The sequence below is a fragment of the Calypte anna genome, chromosome 23 (assembly GCF_003957555.1).
Source record: "Calypte anna isolate BGI_N300 chromosome 23, bCalAnn1_v1.p, whole genome shotgun sequence".
In the NCBI taxonomy this organism is placed as follows: Eukaryota; Metazoa; Chordata; class Aves; order Apodiformes; family Trochilidae; genus Calypte; species Calypte anna.
In genome coordinates, this window is record NC_044268.1 from 5962410 (window position 1) to 5980764 (window position 18355).

At 43.8% G+C, this 18355-nt stretch overlaps 1 protein-coding gene and 1 non-coding gene across 2 annotated transcripts; both read right to left on the bottom strand.

The window, feature by feature from the left end:
• Positions 1-1302: 1302 nt before the first annotated feature.
• On the bottom strand, positions 1303-17221 carry PPP1R8 (protein phosphatase 1 regulatory subunit 8). Its single transcript, XM_030464340.1, has 7 exons — positions 17107-17221; positions 13518-13578; positions 7545-7698; positions 6742-6962; positions 5940-6084; positions 4785-4849; positions 1303-3925 (listed from the first exon to the last, which is right to left on the bottom strand). The coding sequence occupies exons 1-7, from the start codon at positions 17166-17168 to the stop codon at positions 3572-3574; spliced, it is 1062 nt and encodes a 353-aa protein (XP_030320200.1). The 5' UTR covers positions 17169-17221; the 3' UTR covers positions 1303-3571.
• On the bottom strand, positions 10454-10619 carry LOC115599593. The gene has a single exon (XR_003988519.1).
• Positions 17222-18355: the final 1134 nt, after the last annotated feature.

An 18355-nucleotide genomic window follows, 5' to 3' on the forward strand; every position in this document is an offset into this window, starting at 1 on the left:
CAGTCCAACCCTCTGCTGTGGTCCTCCCTCCCCAGTGCCACTGTTCTGAAGAACTTGGTCTAACTGCACAAGCACCCAGTTCCACTGGCACTCACCTGCTCTGTGCTGGAAGCTGTTCCTGCTCTCCTAGAAGGCTCCAGGAGAAAGTCACCTCTTCTCTCAGAGCTCATTCTTTCAGGTACATTGTCCCAGGGTCTAACATGCTGGATCTTATTGCACAGCTCCTGCCAGCTCATTACCACCTCCCAGGATGTGTGCTGGGTGCTGCACTCTTGCATTTCAAAACCAAAAGAGAGAAGAGGGGTTACAAACAATGACACTGGTGAGTGCTGCAGATGGAAAGCACTAAGTATTCTTTAGCTCAATTCTTTAGCTCTTTCAGCTGCAATCACTACTCACTTCTTCCTTTCCATCTCTGCATTCCACACTGCAGAGTGCTTCAGATTATCATGGAATTGACTCCATTTTAATACTTCCCTTAATACAGGAAATCACCTGCTGACCACCAACACTTAAAATGTCAGACCACAAAGTTAATTTGTACCAATTATTTCTACCTATGGCAGATCAGCAGCTTGCAAGTGAATTGTGAAGGTTCAGCCTTCTGCTGCAGAAAATAATGAAAATGTAACTGCTCAGCTGCTTAAGGGATATTGCTGGATTGAGAGGAAGTAATAATCTCTAGCCTAAATATAACTAACCCTACACAATTGTGGAACTGCCTCATCCCTACAGCTGCAGGCACCAGTGGTTATCTTTAACCAGGTCCCAGTTTACTCTTTTCACTATGGCTCTCCCTGCTGAGCCCAGGACAAGCTGCCCAGAGGATGCTGCCTTCAAACTGCCCAAAGCCACCCTATAGATCAGAGGCATCAAGCTGAGCAATGAGAAGAGCAAAGCTGGGCTATGAAGTATAACCTTTGGAGAGAGAAGATTATGTCAGAACCAGATAAAAGTGCACCCAGAAAACAAAGGTGTCTGCTGTTTAGTGTCATTCTTGTGTGCAGAGGTGCAATGCAGTGCAGCCCATGGCAGCACAGCAGGACAGGGGCAAAGAAGTTGGAGCAGCTTTAAAAACTGAGCCAGGCACTAAGTGAGAGCTGCACCTTGCCATGGCACATGGGCTGACTCTTGGGGACAGGAGTTGGATGATCCTGATGGGTCCCTTCCAACTCGGCAGATTCTATGATTCTGTATTTGTTTTTTTTTTTAAGAAAGAAATCCTTCAGTAAGCCACAAAACATTGTGCAGCCTCCACTGCAGAAGTGCAGACTGGGAACGAACACACTACACTCTCCAAACTGGCAAAATCTGCATTTAATTTACAACATAGTAAAGGTTACAGGTAAAAAGCCCAACAGAAAGTGTGAAAAAGCCTATTACATATTACACAAGTGTACAAACTTTGTACAAAGCCCCTGGATGTTACGCTGTCCCCACCTGTACTGGCCAGCTATGGCCCCAAAGCTCTAAAATAATGAGAGCTTATTCAAACCCAGGGAGGAGAAGAGCTTTAAAAAACAATGAGCAGTAAAGCTTCCCTTTTCAAGAAAAACCTTGCAAAGAGCCACTTGCAGAACAAAACAACCCCCTGCCTACCCCCATCCTCCCTCCCCCCCTGAATAAAAAAAGAAAAAAAGAAAAAAAAAAAACCCAAGATGGACGGAAAGAAAATCTGTTCAACTTTCACTTGCCCTAACTAGTCTAACCCTAAAGAGTTGCCTTCATAAAACAGACCGGCTGGAAAAACAAAATTCTACATTCCAGAAAGAAGCAAAAGTCAAAATAAAGAGAGTACAATTTTAAGAGTCAGCATGGAGTGTTTGGAAGCAGAACATCTGAGGACTGAATCATATTCAATAGCAACTAAACACAGAGCAGCACAACTGTATCATGGAGCAGGTACTTTGTGTTTGAGCCAAGGAAGATGGTGTGGAGAAGTGAACAAAACAGTCTCTAAAGCCATTGCTCTTGTGAGAGGGGTATTTACTAGCTCATTTTTACCTCAGTAACATGACAGAAGCAATCACTCTGCAGACATGGAAGTCACACTGATTTTGGAGCACCTGCCCAAAGCAGGAACACTGCACTACTCCAGCAACCATCAGACTTTCACAGCACTACTTAGCAGGGCAGCTAGGGTACTGTACATGATGAACAGCTGGGTGTACTACTGTCCTTTTAGTGCATATTTCCTAGAGAAATACCCTTAATCCACAAAGGAATTGTCACTACATAGCTGAACTGCATTATAGAATGTAAAAAATTCCAGAGTAAACCTATGAAAAGCAGAACTCTGGCCTTACCTTGTATAAAGTAAAGACTTAGTGTCTGAATACGTCTGAATCAGATTTTGAAATCTAAAACTGAGGATCTGAAGGCTAGAGCAACAATCCAAATCAAACTTCCTGTTTTATTTAATGGGAAAAAGTGATGAAGTAGTTGAAAAACGTAGTATTTGAAACCAACTTGCACACTGCTTTATTCAGGGAGAGGCAGGTTCTCTACTGAGAATTTATATTCAAAGTAGCACTCAACTCTTACCCACTGTCCCTAGCAGTGACAGCCTGCAGACTGTGGTTTCAGTTACCTTCTGACACTGCTGATGGCTGCTCATTTGTAAGAGTGTCTTTCTGCATCACACACACTTTCAGCTCAGAAGTTCCATTTGAAAATAAAAATGGAACTATTTGAGTAGAAAGAGCTACCAAGTTTCTTTCAGACCATTGTCCTCTAGGTTAACTCCACCTCATCACAGGGGAGAGGGTTGATGCTACCACGTTGTTCACTGTTTGCAGAGTGCAGACAGTGCCTGTCCACCAGCAAAAGGCTCCAAGCATCATTTGTATGGTGCCATTAGCACCAAGATACACTCAGACCCATCCACCTGTGCACTCCTCCACCCATCCACACACCTGTACCACACTGCACTGCACCTATGGAAGCCCACCTAGGTCCTGTCCATTTCAGCTGCACGTTCTCATGAGCTAATGGGATGCTGTGGTTTTGTTGGTAGAAATTACACCAAGCTGTAGCCAAACTAATGAAAAAAAATAAACACAAAATAAAATAAAGCATCCCACGTTGGTGGAGTTTTGAAAACGTAAAAAATAAACAGCTGACCTGTATTTTGCAAGTTTTAGAACTCAAACGCTTGGCCCCACAAACATTTACTTCTGATACAGCTGACCTGCTGTGAGCAAGTCCAGCAGGAACAACATTACTCATAGTAAGCACGACACCTAAATACACAAATTTGCAGGGTCATGCCAGAAATGACAACTAATTGTGTGGCTCTGCCCCTTCACCATATCGATCGAATATCAGAGGAAAGATCTCTGAGGACAGAAACCGCTAAGAAAAGGCTGCCAGATATTTTGGTTCAAAAGGAGATGGGAGCTGTATTTTTTTTTAACAAACATATAAAAATGTTTGAAGACAGATCTTTAAAGGATATTTCACTTCTCCAGTCTTGGTATTACATGTGGTTAGGACACTGAAATTTTTAAAAAGACGATACTGCACATGAACAGTTCTGGAGTTTGTGACTCCCATCCTCCTTCTACAAAACTCAGATCAGTAGGGAAGGTGTTGGCTTCTTGCCTGGCCACGCTTCCTTTGCATATTTCTTCTTCTTGGGTTCATTCACAGCTTCAGGATTAAAGACAGCAGGGTTTGGAGCTGGGTTCATGTTAACTGTTGAGGGCACAACAGGAGTTAAGTCCACATCTGGGGCAAGATTGGGGTAGGGCATGGGCAGACCACCAATGAGCGCTGTTCCATGGACGCCGTGGGACTGGGAACCTGCCTCATTGTGAGTGGGAGGCAAACCACCATATAATCCTCCACTGTAGGGAAAGTTTTGCATACGTCGTGATGCAGAGTCATCTGTGGTCAATGAGCCTGGATTCTCCAGTCGTTTTTTCTGCAGAAAGAAGGATTCAAAGAGTTACTCAAAATACATGGGACAAGTAAGCGATTTAAACTGGATGCCAGCACCATTTTCCCCCAAGAGGCACCCAGTCTAGCCAGATATGAAGTGGTTACAGACCACACCTCAGTCTTTGTCCCAGAAGATTTCTTCTGGGTTTCACTGGAAAACCACTTAATAAACTCTTAAAGTTCCACAATGCAGGAAGTAATGACAGAAGCTGAAGCCAGTCTGGAGCTTTCCTGGACACATGACTGAGTAGCTCTTCAGTCAGCAACCCAGACCCTCCATCCCCCCACAGTAAGAAACTGCAGCTTCTGGATCACTTGGGTGTACACCACCACCAAGTGAAATTGCTATTACAGAGCTGCTTAGATACCCTGAAGGTTTGAAGCTCTCACCTACTCCTAGCACATGCAAATTAAATATAGCACTGGCAAAACACTCACCTTGGAGAAAAGCCTAAACCCTTCTAGTTCCAACAGGCAACTCAGCATTTACAAGCATTTACAGTATTGAAACAACCAACCTCCCATTTCACTTTTTTACTGTTCACATCTCCCATAATTTTAAGGGATGCCTAGAAGTACCATACTGAACTTCTGGGAAGTGATTCTTTTTGAGAGAAAAATATTTGCCATTGATCCTATGTGTTATTAAAGAAAAGAGCTAAAGCTGGATTTGAAGGGAAATGGTTAATCTGCTAAAAAAAGACAACTGTGGAACACGAGCATGACTTCTGCTTAACAACAGAACACATTCCACCACAGAACATTATGTTTCTAAGGTGTAACTCATAGAACAAGTTCATCAATGCAGGTTATTAATTAGAATGTTGAGAGTTACTCTGTACCTTAACAGGGACTACTGCTGTCTGTACCATGTTCCTGAAACGCCCAACAGAAGGGTCCACATCCTCTGTAAAAGCAAAACCAGTGAAACCTTCAGTAAGAACACAAGAAAAGAAAAAACATCTGCCAGGTACGTGAAGAATTGCTACATGGACTTCTCAAAGGCAGTGCTCTCATAGGTAAGCACAAGTAAGCCCAAATAAAGAGTGGGTAAAGGGACACCCAGAGACTTGGTCTCAAGGTGGGCTCATCAGATACCCTGGTAAGAAAGGTTTCCACCCATACGGAGAAAGGGAGGGGTACAGAAGGATGGGCAGACTGGAGTTCTGGGCTGCTGACAAGGGATGCTAGCCCCAGGAATCCTTGGGGTGGTCTTGAAGGAGAAGTCAGAAAAATTAAAAGTAGCATCTCTGAAAGTCTGAAAAAACATCTTTTTTACTGTAATGTGAATGAGTGTTTACATTAGGATGTCTGGAGCACTAAACTGCATAACCTTATAAATCAAAATAGTTACTTAGGTAGTCAACACTGCCAAATGATACTAGCTCTACACTTATTTTAAAATGCACACTCATTAAATGCACACTCTTATAAACAGGAATATTATCCACATATAATAGGAATGCCATTAATATAAAATAGCTAAGGGAGAAAAATGACTGATCAGAAATTGGATACAACTTCAGAAGCATCATTCCAAATGAAGATGAATTGTTTCAGATATGCAGACAAGTAGCAAAAAACCTCTGAGCGTGAGACAGATATCCATTAGGCAAAAAGAAAGGTAAGGAAAGCATGAAGAGACAGATGAAAAACAAACTTTCATTCTCATTTAGATTCTAAAGAAGGCAAAAATTTAAAACACTTTTCTCCCTTTGGCCCCATGAGACTTTTCCAACATCTGATATATTTTCAAACAGTGAAGCAGTGTGGTATCCCTGTCCTGCACAAATCATGCAGTTTACAGGGGAAGGAACAGAGAGAGGTCCAGAGATTTAAGTGACACATACAGCAGCTTCTCTGAAACAGCAGAACCCAAATACTGACTACCAAATTTCTGTTCTCCTTATCCATATGCAGCCAGGAGGAATCCCTATGAGAGTACTGAAAAAAGGGTCTTAAAAGGCATCAACTGAAGATTAAAGCAAACTACTAACCTGGATTAATGATTTCATCATCATCACTGAACGTCACTCTGGAGTTCTTCCGTTTTCTCTTTGGTCTCTGAATATCCAAGTTCCCTTCCTCAATGGTCAGTGTGGAAATTCTTTTGTTGTGGGCTGTATTAAACTCCGTCAGGTTCTAGTGACAAATGAAATAGTTTAAACACCTAGTGTATGAAGTCTGATTTAATTGTGTAATTCTGCGTATCAGAAGATTACAGCACACTGTTTAGCTTCAACTTTAGACCCCTAGAAGAAAAAGTGCTCCAGTGCTGGAACAGGCTGCCCAGAGAGGTGGATTCTGTCTGCAGATATATACAGAACTTGCCTGAGCATTAAGCAACTGCTCCAGCTGACTCTGCTTGAGCAGCAGGGATGGACTAGATGATCCTGCAAGGTCCCTTCCAACCTCAGCAATCCTGTGAATGCCACACTCTGCCTCCTCCCTTTTCATGAGCCAACCGTAGGAAACAGGGCAGCATCCACTGCTACCCAGCCATGAGGAACAGTGAGAGAAACCATCCCTAACCTGAGGTGATGCCCCCTGCCAAGCCTTTGTGAGAAGACCTCTGGAAATGTAGGATTATTAGGTGACTGATTCTGAGAAGCAAGACGACCATAGGTTTATCATGGCAGAACATGATGGTTTGTGTGTATCAATCAGCCACAGACACCTCAGACTACAAGGCCAAGGAGTCAAGAACCTGAACCTAAGCAAATGTTGAACATAATCCATTTATCTACACATATGATACGACAGAAATGTCACCTAGGTACAATGTGCCATCATACTCACATCAAGTTCTGTCTCCTCCTCGGGGAGGCCCAGCAAGCCCTTCAGCTCCTCATCTTCACTGCCCATTTTCTCATCTCCTTTAACTGCTGATGGCAGTGTCTGGGGCTTCTCTCGCAGGGTATATGCCCGTGTGGAAGCACCAAATGAAACTGTGGAATCGATGGGTATCTGCTGGGGCTTATGAGGTTCCAAACGGATATGACCCAAGAATGTGCCATGTGCTAAGAACATCAAAATGCAAATTAGTTTGTTAGTCATCAGCTTAGGCTCACAGTAATCAAGTTCAAGTCTTCAGAAGTTCAGAAATTGTACATGGTTGCTCTGAGATACCAGGCGCTGAGGTACAGCTGCAAACATTCCCTATGTACATTTTATTTTTATTTACCATCTCACAAACTAAGGTAATGCACATCAGAAGTCCTCCAAAAGCCAAGGCTATAAATGAAAACCACCATTTACTTCTTGGAATCATTCCTTCAGTGGAAAAATGTTTAAAACATGGAAAATCAACTTCAAAAGAGAGAGCTTTAGAATTGTGAAGGGAAGACCAAGTCACTTTCCTCCTTTCCCTTAGCCCCTTCAGAGTCTAGAAATGTTGTTTTAACCATCAAGTGAAGCAGATGTAAGCTGACTAGAGCAAACATTCTTTTGTTCCTAAACCTTGCCAGTCTTTCACTAGGATGCTAATTCAAATCAGTCATCTATCCACACAGTGCAAACAACAACAAAAAGCATCTCAGATTCAGAAATGTTTAAGCACTAAAATAATGTACTGCTATCTGGTTAAATGTCACACTACTTACTGCTGTTTAGATCTATGAGGAAAACCCTCTTGAGATGTTTGTGATAGACCAAGGCAGCATGGACCCGAGAGCAAGACTGGTGGTCAATGGTAAAATCGCACAGATCAGGATTTCTCCCAAAGAGATAGTATTTCTTCTCATCAATGATGAGTTTCTGAGGTAGAATATCAAAGAGAGAAGCACATTAGACTCCAGTATCTTTTGGATCTTCCTGAAAAAACGCAGTAACATGAATAGACAGAGCAAATTCAAAACAAAGCATCAACAGATAATAAATACTTCATTTTCATCTGACAAAACCAGAAACTCAGACCTTTTCTTTGCCATATTCAGTTGTGATTTTATAAAGTCCATTATGCCCTTCTTTAACAGCCAATACAAGACAGCCTGGGAAGGCCAATAACTCTTCAAAACATGAGACTGTCTCATACAAGATTCTCACATTTGCATTTCTACACATTCCTTGATGCAGGTGACCCCAGGCCTTGTCTAAGCCAGGAATCTAAGCTAAATGTCCCCCAGTCTGATACAGAGCATCAAAATTATATTTCTGTATAAAAATGGACATACAGGAGATTTCAGACCTTTATAGTACATGTAAAACTATAATGAATATGTAGTGTGACATGAATCCATATTCAAGTAAACCATTAATTCCAGGCATTTCCTCTTAATTCATTCTAGTTCTAATCTCATCTTCAGACAAGATGTTACATACTCTAACATCAGTCACACAAACCATCTCTGAAAAGCAAAGGAACACCTTGACACGGTCCTGTGGTGGACAAAGTGTATTTTTACTAACAGTTTTTTAAAAGGAACTCCTTGCACTGAAATGCTCAAGTCTTCCTTCTCACTGTATGCAGACATCTGAACCCAACCTGCATTTTCTGGCTTCCAGATGCACAAGTCAAAGGCTGGCAATGCATTAAAGGTTTGTTAGCAGATGGCTTCTTGCTTTTTGAAACATTTACCAAAGCTCACATGACATTTCAGAAGCTTGATCAAGGGAATGCTGGTGATAGATTTTCTATCAGAAAAAACAGATCTGCACTCAGAAAAGCACTGTCAGGAAGGAGATGGTCTGAGCTGAATTAACATTTTGCCTGCTAGTGCATGGGGATTGCTCCCCCCTCCTTCCTTCCCCTCCCAGCTATATAATCCTCTCCTCCATCACACTGCCACACATTTGAGTCAAGTTTTCAGCTTGTAAAGCACTTTTCTTCTGCATTAGTGTTCTCCTGTTTGGTGGGCTGAAACAGTTTTCCTTCAGTCAGATGGGTCTCTCTCCCAGATGGCTCCAGAGCTGGAACAGATTTCAGGCACCAGGCTGATGATGAGGAAGGGCCTTCCTCCCTGGCAGCAGCATCATGTCAGCATCATGTTGGCTCCTCAGTTTTGCCAGCTGTACAAATCAGATGCTCAGACAGAAAGAGCCAATGTATCAGATTAGCTACAGGTAGCTGGTTTGGGGTTTTGTTGAGACTGACACAGTAAGCACCCTGATGGTCACTTCCTCTGTGGCACTATCAAGTCATACAGAAAGTATGGAATAAGACATAGTACTTATATTCCTCTGCCTTATCTGCAAGCATAAATGTCACAAGGACCCCATCTTTTACAGATAATCACTTTGCAAAGTGACATCTGCCCATCAACTATGAACTTCAGAGCTTTCAGCACTGCTGCATTCAAATGTCACTCATTTGTTTCAGATTTTCCACCCCATATGTGTACTACATTTTCTAAGCTGGGTTTCTCATTGTTTTCCTGAACATTAGTCAGCCCCCATGCTTCAAGTTCTCACTATCTAGCATTCAGTAATAAGCAATTTATTTCTGTATGTTCACTCTTTAAAGTCTCCATAAAAATTAGCTGAACAACTCAGCTCCATGCCACCATACATATCTCATGACAACTTTATAGTTAATTGGTCCCTTAGATAGTAATCTGCTAATGTCTTATTCCCAACTAACTACAGTTATCCATTTTAAGTACAATCTCATAACAGTAAATTCTTTGTGAAATCTACTGACTTACATATTTTGGTCTGCTTCCTTAAAATTACAAGTTTTAGGTGATCAAGCTTCCTGCCTATCTATCAGCTGCTGACACCCATTATTAAACCAAGTAACTGCTCAACCAACTGGCCAATTTCTACCAGCACTACAAAATACTAATTTTGAATAAGTTCTGTGAAAACAAAGAGCTAGACAGAATGACAACTTCATCAATACCCTCAGTGTTATGTTGGCTGGCAGAAAATCTACAAAACCACCAATAATTAGACTCCAACTAAAAAAAAAAACAAACATCATCATATTTGTGAGTCTATGTCTCATTTAAAAAAGACAGAAATCATAGCTTAACTAGAAATTCACCTTCAGGCACATTACTGATAAAGAGATTCAACTTCATAGCAACAGAATGTATCCAGTATGATGTAGAATCCTATGCAGTTCAGCTCTGAGTCTTCCCAAATTCAGTACTTCTGTACTGATGAATTCTATGATTTCACTTGGTAAGAAAGATGAGCACTAGCTTCTCCTTTTATTCTTGTGTACTTGAAACAAAAATCCTGTGTAAACACAACTCTGATATAAATAAGTGGATTTTCAGAAGCTGATTCCTTGCTCTACATGTCAGCACTCAGCTCTCAGGTATCACACTATTTCAAGTACCATAAAAACTGGACCAACAATTTTTCATTCTTTTCCACAACTGAAATCAAGAGAAGTGGCCCCTAAGGTTTCATTGGCACCTGTTACACACAAAACACCATCTTGACTTGACAGCATTTGAAGAGATTTTGCAAAGACAAATAAACACATGAACTGAAAATACTGCAACAAATCATCAACAGAGAAAATAATGTATTGCCTTTATTTCCAGATAATGTTTCCAAACTATTCTGTACCTCTGAGTTATAACCCAGTGTCATTCTTTATACACTGAGCTTAAACACTTCATGGCTTGTTTTAATGTTGCACTTTTCAGACCCAGCAATCACAAGGTGTACCTCAGGCCTCTGCAGGAGACCTGGGGCACAGATGGCTCGGTTAGTATCAAGTGCTCAGTCCCCCAGGAGATCTGAGAGGGTCCTTCTTGGTTATTGCTGCCTACTGTAAAAGACAAAACTGAAAAACTACTGCCACACATACCAAGTAGGGAAACAGATAAATGACATTCAAATGGTGTTAATTTGTTGCACAGTTCCCATACAGACACACAGGACATGGCTCCACATCACCACCACACCACAGAGGACTGGAATCATCACCTGTACACAGCACGCAAGGCCCTAAAGCAACTGTACCAACAGGCAGAGAGGAACAGTCTGCTGCAACAGCCTGCTGAAACTTCCTCACCAAGCCAAGCTGTGACTCCTAGTTCAGCAGATGGAAGCAGGACAGCAATCCAGACCTCTGGACTGCAGACAGAGGTGTCTGTGCTGGGTCACTGCTCCCATTCCGCACATGCAGGTGAGTGCAGGGACACTGACAGCCAACGCCAGATATTCAGGAGGCAAAACAAATGAGAATGCACTCATTCTGTGGCCTCTGTGTGATCACATCACTCTCTTGAGAAGGACTTGGGGTGCTGGTTGATGACAGCCTCAGTGTGAGCTGCCCATGGGCACCTGCAGCTCAGAAACCTGAACATGACCTGGGCTGAACCTCCAGCAGCACCATGGGCAGGGTGATGGGGGAGACCTCAGAGCATCCAGCTCTGGTGTCCCCAACATAAGGACACAGAGCTCTTGGAGCAAGTCCAGAGGAGACCACAAGGATGATCCAAGGGCTGGAGCAGCTCTGCTTGGGAGCCAGGCTGGGAGAGCTGGGGTTATTCAGCCTGGAGAAGGCTCTGGGGAGACCATAGAGCACCCTCCAGTACACCCAAAGGAGCTGTAGAAAAGGTGGGAAGGGACTTTTTACAAGGGCATAGAGTGATGGGATCAGTCAAAATGGCTTTTAACTGGGAGAGACTGACATAAGAAATTGGGGAGAAATTTTTTACTGTGAGGTTGGTGAGACACTGGCCCAGATTGCCCCTAGGGAGCTGTGGTAACTGTTAACAGCACTCTGCATGGCAGCAAAATGAACCTTTTTCAGGTTATCAACAGAGCTGATGGTAGGAAGAGGGAATCAAGATATTTGTACCACTCACTTTCCCAATGCAGACAGAGACCCCAGGCTTACAAAACCAACTTGGGCCTCATGAAGGTCCAAAAGTTTTGGGCAGCAGTGCCACAGAGTCTGACACCACCAGGAGGATATTCTTGACTGTCAATTTATGAATACCAAATTTGTTCATCCACTGCCAAAACCAATGGTGCATCCTCAGCTTCCATATGGCATTTCCTGCTTTTTTTTCACTCCTGGCCAGGACTCCCATGATACATGTTTGCCTTGTGTCTGAGGAGCAATTCAGCAGAGCTCAGTACAAACTCTTTCACCCTAAAGCTCTCTCTTCACACTCAAAAATCCAAAAGACAACTCATCTCACAGAATAAGTCTCTTTGGTGGAAGGCTGCCTGATGTTCAGCCACCACATACCAAAAATCCCGAAGTCACTGTCACTTGGTTTTGGTCACTGAATCTCATTACATGGCCTGAAAGCCACAAAGCTTAGAGAGAGCCAGAGAAAGACAGCTCCAAATAATCTGAGTAGCTGGCATGAAGCAAGTCATCCATGTCTCATGTGAACTAATGAGCTACTTTGAAGATGCAATAAGTGTGCATTTGTGTCTAATTCCTTTCCAATTAAGGCCAAGATCTCTCTTAGGTCAAGGCTGACCTTGTCTATTTTTCTGTACAGAGCTCTTGGTGTGCTAGGCATCTGAAGGAACACTTAATACTGTCTGATACTCCTGTGGTAGCATACACTACAAACTAGCCAAAATTTTAAGCTGTCTTTCTTGATCCAACACTGAGTTCTTAATTTTCCAAGTTTCTGTTCAGAAGATTTGGCTCAGCACTGCAAACATTTGCTGCCCAGAAACATTTCCCTGTTTCAGTGAACTGCAAGTTAGGAGTCTCTCCATAGCTAAAACACATCCACTGGCTTGGGGCCCCTCTGTCAACCATGTTAAAAACCCTTTCTGAAAATGTATTTATTTATTACTTTTGATTGTAGTTTTGATTTGAAAAATCTGAATGTTGAGCACTACAACAATAAAGAGATGGCCTCTAATTATCAACAGTGAAAAAACATACCACAAAATATGAAATAGAGGATAAGATGGTATACATAAGACAAATCCCTATGCTGCAATAAAAAAACCCTCATTCTATCTGTGCTCATCACAGCACTGCTCACAGCTCCAGGACATGGGATGAAAAGTCATACTGTACTTCATAGTGTAGGAAAGGGCAACAATCTTGTAAGATACATGATCCCCAGACCACTTTTCTTTAAATAAAACTGACCAAACAAGTATCTCACACAAGTATCACACATAGTGACGACTTTTTACTCTTTTTTATTTGAGATTTCTTTCCCCATGTTGAGTTTCTGTTCCCAAAGTTCCTAAGACAGGTTGCCTTGTGGCTGCACTGTGATACTCCCTATATATATATCTTACAGGAAAAAAAATGCCAACATTTAGCTCTGCAAACTATCAAGCTTCCTTAAAAATCTTTTATTTTTTCTCTCTCTGACTAAGACAGGTTTAATGTTTAGGAATCAAAGTGTTCTCATTTGCCAGCTGAGCACTGGAGATTTATATCCTTCCAAGCAATGCATCAGGAGATACCTGATGGATACACTGCATAATACCAGACAGCCTCAGAACACAGGCATGGGACAATTCACTTAGTTCTTAAGATTCAGAGTAAATTTCACTGATTTGAAAATAATTAATGAGAGAGAAAAGAAATACAGATGAGTAAGTGTGGACAATGCTGGGATATGTTCTACTGCTGGTTCCTATGTGTATGGTATACCAAATACATACAAAACCTATTTTCATACCTCAATGAGTTTGTCCCCTTTGACAACATCCAGATGTAAGCCAGGTGGTGGTTTTCCTGCCCTGGAAAATAAAGGAAAATAGAATATCAAAATATTCAATACACAAGTTTATTAACACTAACTACAGAGCTACATATCAAACCTACACAAAAGGTAATAAGAAAATACCATAATTTTCTTTTTCTTCCTGCAGATTGCTTCTGACAAAATGTTTTTTCAAAGTAAGTGTTATGATAACAGGACACAAGGAAAGACATTTCAAGCTTTACCTCTCCATGTGAAATCCAGCTAATTTACCAAATGCAGCCAAGAGAACATTGTATGAGACCAGGAACAACTCAAGGAGATAAGCTGGGACAGTTTAAGGGTCTGCTTAAGGGCTATTTTCTCCTGTTACATTCAAAACAGGAGATCTCTACCTTTAGCTGCTGAGAGGAACAGAAACTTCTGCCATCCTTCCCCTCTAGGACTGGTAATGGAAAAAAAAATCCTGAAAGAAGCTACACACACACTGTAGTATTATAAGGATGCTGGCCAACAGTGAGCATTCCTCCACACTCACTACAATGAAACCTTCCTACCAACACAGGCAACATGGAAGAGACTACAGCATGACATGGCAGAGGGAACCCTACCAATCCTTCACCACATTCTCAGCCAAGGAGCAGCTCAGCCCCCCCAGCAGGTTCACCAGTGAGCGTTATTCCAGCTTGGGCAAGGGGAGCACAGAGGAATGAGGGACTTGGCAGTGCACAGAAAAGCAACACTAATATGTGGGAAAACCCATGAGATGAGCTGCATCAAAACCCTATTTGGTATTTATGGTGCTCAGAACCAGGACACCCCTGTGGTATCAATATGCTGCCCTTCATTACATAGAAACTTGGGCTGTTGACTGCAAAATTACCTTTTTCTGCTCAAATCTCTAAAACTCTGCTTCTCTAGTATTTCTTCACTGACAACAGCAATGCTCTTGGCTCTATGGCAGGATCAGCTTCCCAGGTGATGGCAGTGACCCAGTTCTCAGCTCTGCTGCTGCCCTGTTCTGAAGCACAACCCCAGAGGAGGCTGCATTCCCTCTGCCTGCCTTGCTCACTGCAAGCCAAGGGAACAGCAACAATGGGCAATGATGAGCTCAGCAGAGCTGGAGTAGGAAGAAAGGTCACTTGTAACTGAAGCTGTTTAAGGGGTTTAAATATAGATATCCACATTTCTGGGATGTGCCTTTCTTCTTTGTCTCCAGATCAGCCAGTTGCTATACACATGCCCTCCTAGATAACTGATAGATAAAAGATACCTAGATAAAAGAACATACAAGTCCTCTATTATTCCACAAATATTTTCCATTCTTTGTCCAAATCCATCATGCCCAGCCTGCCCAGATCTCTCTGACCCTTCCTGAATATGCCAGTTGGGACTTTCACAGGTTTTCTTACCAAGACCTTCTCTAAAAGTGTGGATAGTTTTTTATCCTTGTCCTAACAAGGTGGACAGGGTTGATTTCCCTTCAGATGAACAAACAGCAGCAGCTAAAGCAAGAGGATGCAGTCTGCTAACATTACTACTGTTTTCTACTACAGAGAAATGGGAAAAAGAAGGGATAGACAGTGAAGATTCCCAAGTTCCTTGAAAGAGCAGACTGAAGAGCAAAAATAAAACAAAAAAGAGGACAAAGCCATTAGTGCTCTGGGATGTGATGCTGGCTAGAGGTACCAAATAAGAGAATGAAGTTTTACAAATTAGCTGACAGTATCTCTTCAACTAGGCCAAGATTCCAAGCTGACATCTCAAGTGGGTTACAGCTGAAATACCCTGAAGCTCAGCAGCCTCACTGAAGCAGAGTCCTACCCAGTCTAAAGAGAAATTTTTAATTGCAACTATTGAGGACACAGACAGGACAACTTTAATTCTGGATGTTAGTTTGAAATTAGGTCAATTATTTAGGCCTCTAAATGTGGACTCCAAAGCCTAAATTCCAGCTACAAAAAACAAATTACCAAAAATCCTAGAAATGTCAGAATTATACAGGCCCTGGCAAGCAAACAGGACCTCCTTGCTCCTGGGTATGAAACCCTGGCTTGGATCTCCCTGATACCCTTTCCACCTCATCTCTCTACCATCCAGCACAACACTTAGTGCTTAAAAACCAAACCAGGTCACCACCAGCACAGTGATGAAAGAACCTGTCTACAAGAACCTGCCCTGTTTCTAGTGGAAGCCAGAAAGTAATCACCTGGAGAAGCCCTCACAGATACAGCACAGTCCTCTCCCCCATACCATATTTATTTAGGAATTCTTCTGCAGTAGCATGCAAGTTACTGAAACTGAGCATTTCACAAGTTACAGTTATTCAGCTTCTCAATCTATAGCTTTCAATGGCAGAAGTTATTAAAGTTTACCATGGAATCTAGTCCAAGTTGTGAACACTTTTGTATAAAAACACTAAGAAAAAAAAAAGATACGGTATTTCAAATTTCAAGTTGAACAATCTAAAAGTACTCACACTGAGTAATTTTTTTGCTTTATCAACACAATCATGTCATCATTTTATGGACCACCATCATGTATCATATAGGTGTTTGTTATTGTATATGTTCAGCACAAATAAAACACTGAAATACACAGTCAGTTCTTTTCCATGATAAGAGTTTTACTAGCTAAAGCAGGCTCTTGCAAAGCAGGTCAAAATTACAAAATATATTCAGGAACTGAGCACTATCATCAAAGTTCTGAAAGGTGGGGGACCTGTAGTAAAAACCAGATGACTGTGCAATTAAAGACTGCTGCAATCATGCATGCACAGACACAGCCAGCTCATACAAATGTACAAGTGCTTGGCTTTTCATCTGCAACACCGGTCATTTTCTGTGCAACTTAAAATGTAACTGTGCACATCCCCTGAATAATCAATGTTCTGGTACCAAAAGAGGGCAATATAGCCAAGGTCTATGTAGTTGTGTATCAGAAAATTCAAATCAAATGAAGCAGGGCCCCAGGTAACTTAATCTAAGGCCCAGCTTTCAACAGAAGGTTGGGCAAAGCGGTTTCCAGAGATCCTTTCTAACGCGGACGTTCCTACAGCTCTCACACCAGGCAGACTCAGGGTCCTGGTTCTGCTTCTCCAGCGCATCGCTCTGCCCTGACTCCTTATAACAATATCATAAAGAAAATCCCAGGCAAGCTCCAGGCTGCCAGCTCCTTGCACTAAGCACACAACCTGACCAGAAAATGTAATTCCGCTGCTCTGCTGAAGGCCCCGGGATGGGGCACAGCCCCTCGGCGAGGCGTGCGGAGCTGCGGCCTGGGGCGGCCGCTACGACCGAGGCAGCCGCAGGGCTGCACCTCCCGCCCGCTCCGCCACAGCCCCGCTGACCCCCCCGAGGACCGCAGCCCCGCAGCCCCGCGGCCCTTCCCGCCCCGCATGCCCGGCCCCGATCCCACTGCCCGCCGCCACTCCCCCGGTCCGGCCCGGCCCGGCGGCATCCGCGCTCCGCAGCACCCCGCAGGGAGCCCGCGGCACGGCGGGAGGCGCGGGGCCCGGAGGAGCGGGGCCCGGAGGAGCCGCTGCGGCCCCCGCCCGCCCGCTCACCAGCTGGGGCACTCGAAGAGCGAGAGACCGCCGCCGCCCGCCGGGTTGGCGTTCGCCGCCATCTTGAGTCTGCCCCATTCAGGCGGCCCCGAGCAGGACGGGAAGCGGCGGTCCCAGACTGCTCCGCGCCGGGCGGGGCCAGCGGCACCAACGGAACCAGCGGCACCAGGGCCCAGCAGAACCAGCGGACCCAGCAGAACCAGGGCCCAGCGGAACCAGCGGCACCAGCAGAACCAGGGCCCAGCGGAACCAGCGGAAACAACGGAACCAGCGGCACCAGGGCCCAGCAGAACCAGAGCCCAGCGGAACCCGCGGGGGAAAGCAGCGCCGGTGACAGCTCCGTTAAGGCGGGGCACCCGCGTTCAAACCTCTGGAGCAGCTTTTCAGATTCCCATCTCAGCTCCTGTTTTAGTGTCTCAGCATCTTAGAGAAGAGCAGAGAGAAAACCATGAGGACGGCGGGTACCACGGGGCACGGACCTCGTTACAAATAATTAAGCTTATATGAGGGGAATAAATCCCCCATTCTCCAGTATTATCCAGAGGACTCCTCCCAAGCCGTGCAGGAGCAGCACCACGGCCCCGGAATGGACCCGGGAATGGTCCCGGGACGCCCATCCCGGCACCGCTGCCCTGCTGAGCACCAGGCTTCCCAGGATAAGTTTCCAGCATCTCCGTGCTAGAAAACACATCCAAGAGCCAGGAGGACTTGGTGCCAGAATGCTGAGGCAAAAGATTTGAGCATTTCTGATAGGGATTTTTCAGGCTCAGAAACATCAGTCAGCACTGCTGTTAAATGAGTTTTCTGCAGCAGTTCCACCCCGAAGTTCAGTGATGTAAAAGCAGAGAGGAATCAAGCAACTACAGCAAGCTCCAGCCCAGCCAGCTGGACTCTCAACTGGTGCTGTCAGTTCCAGTTTGCAGAACACTAGAACAGGCTAAAGCAAGGATGGATCCCACAAATTATGCACCCAGGCTCCCTCTGAAGCATGGGGATAAGGCAAGTGCTTTAATTTTCATCTGGAGAGGTGACACTGCCTGAACAGGCAGTGCACAAAGCAGCAGGCTCTACCATTTAGGAGGGATATTTTAAGAAAGAAGCAGCACAACACACAGGTCCCAGATTTTAACATACAGGCTCAGCAAAGACTTGATGTTCTAGCAACAAACAACTAATCCAAGTTGACCCTACACTGTTCTGAGGCATCAGATCCATTTTTCTGTGAGCAGCTGTTGTACAGGGCTCCACA

Bases quoted from the DNA above. Each gene is read 5' to 3' on its own strand.
- PPP1R8 (XM_030464340.1), bottom strand. From the start codon at position 17,168: ATGGCGGCGAACGCCAACCCGGCGGGCGGCGGCGGTCTCTCGCTCTTC. The intron at 13,579-17,106 runs GTGAGCGGGCGG...TTTATTTTCCAG, and splicing joins CTCTTCGAGTGCCCCAGCTG to GGCAGGAAAACCACCACCTG. The intron at 3,926-4,784 runs GTACAGAGTAAC...TTCTTTCTGCAG, and splicing joins CAGCAGTAGTCCCTGTTAAG to AAAAAACGACTGGAGAATCC.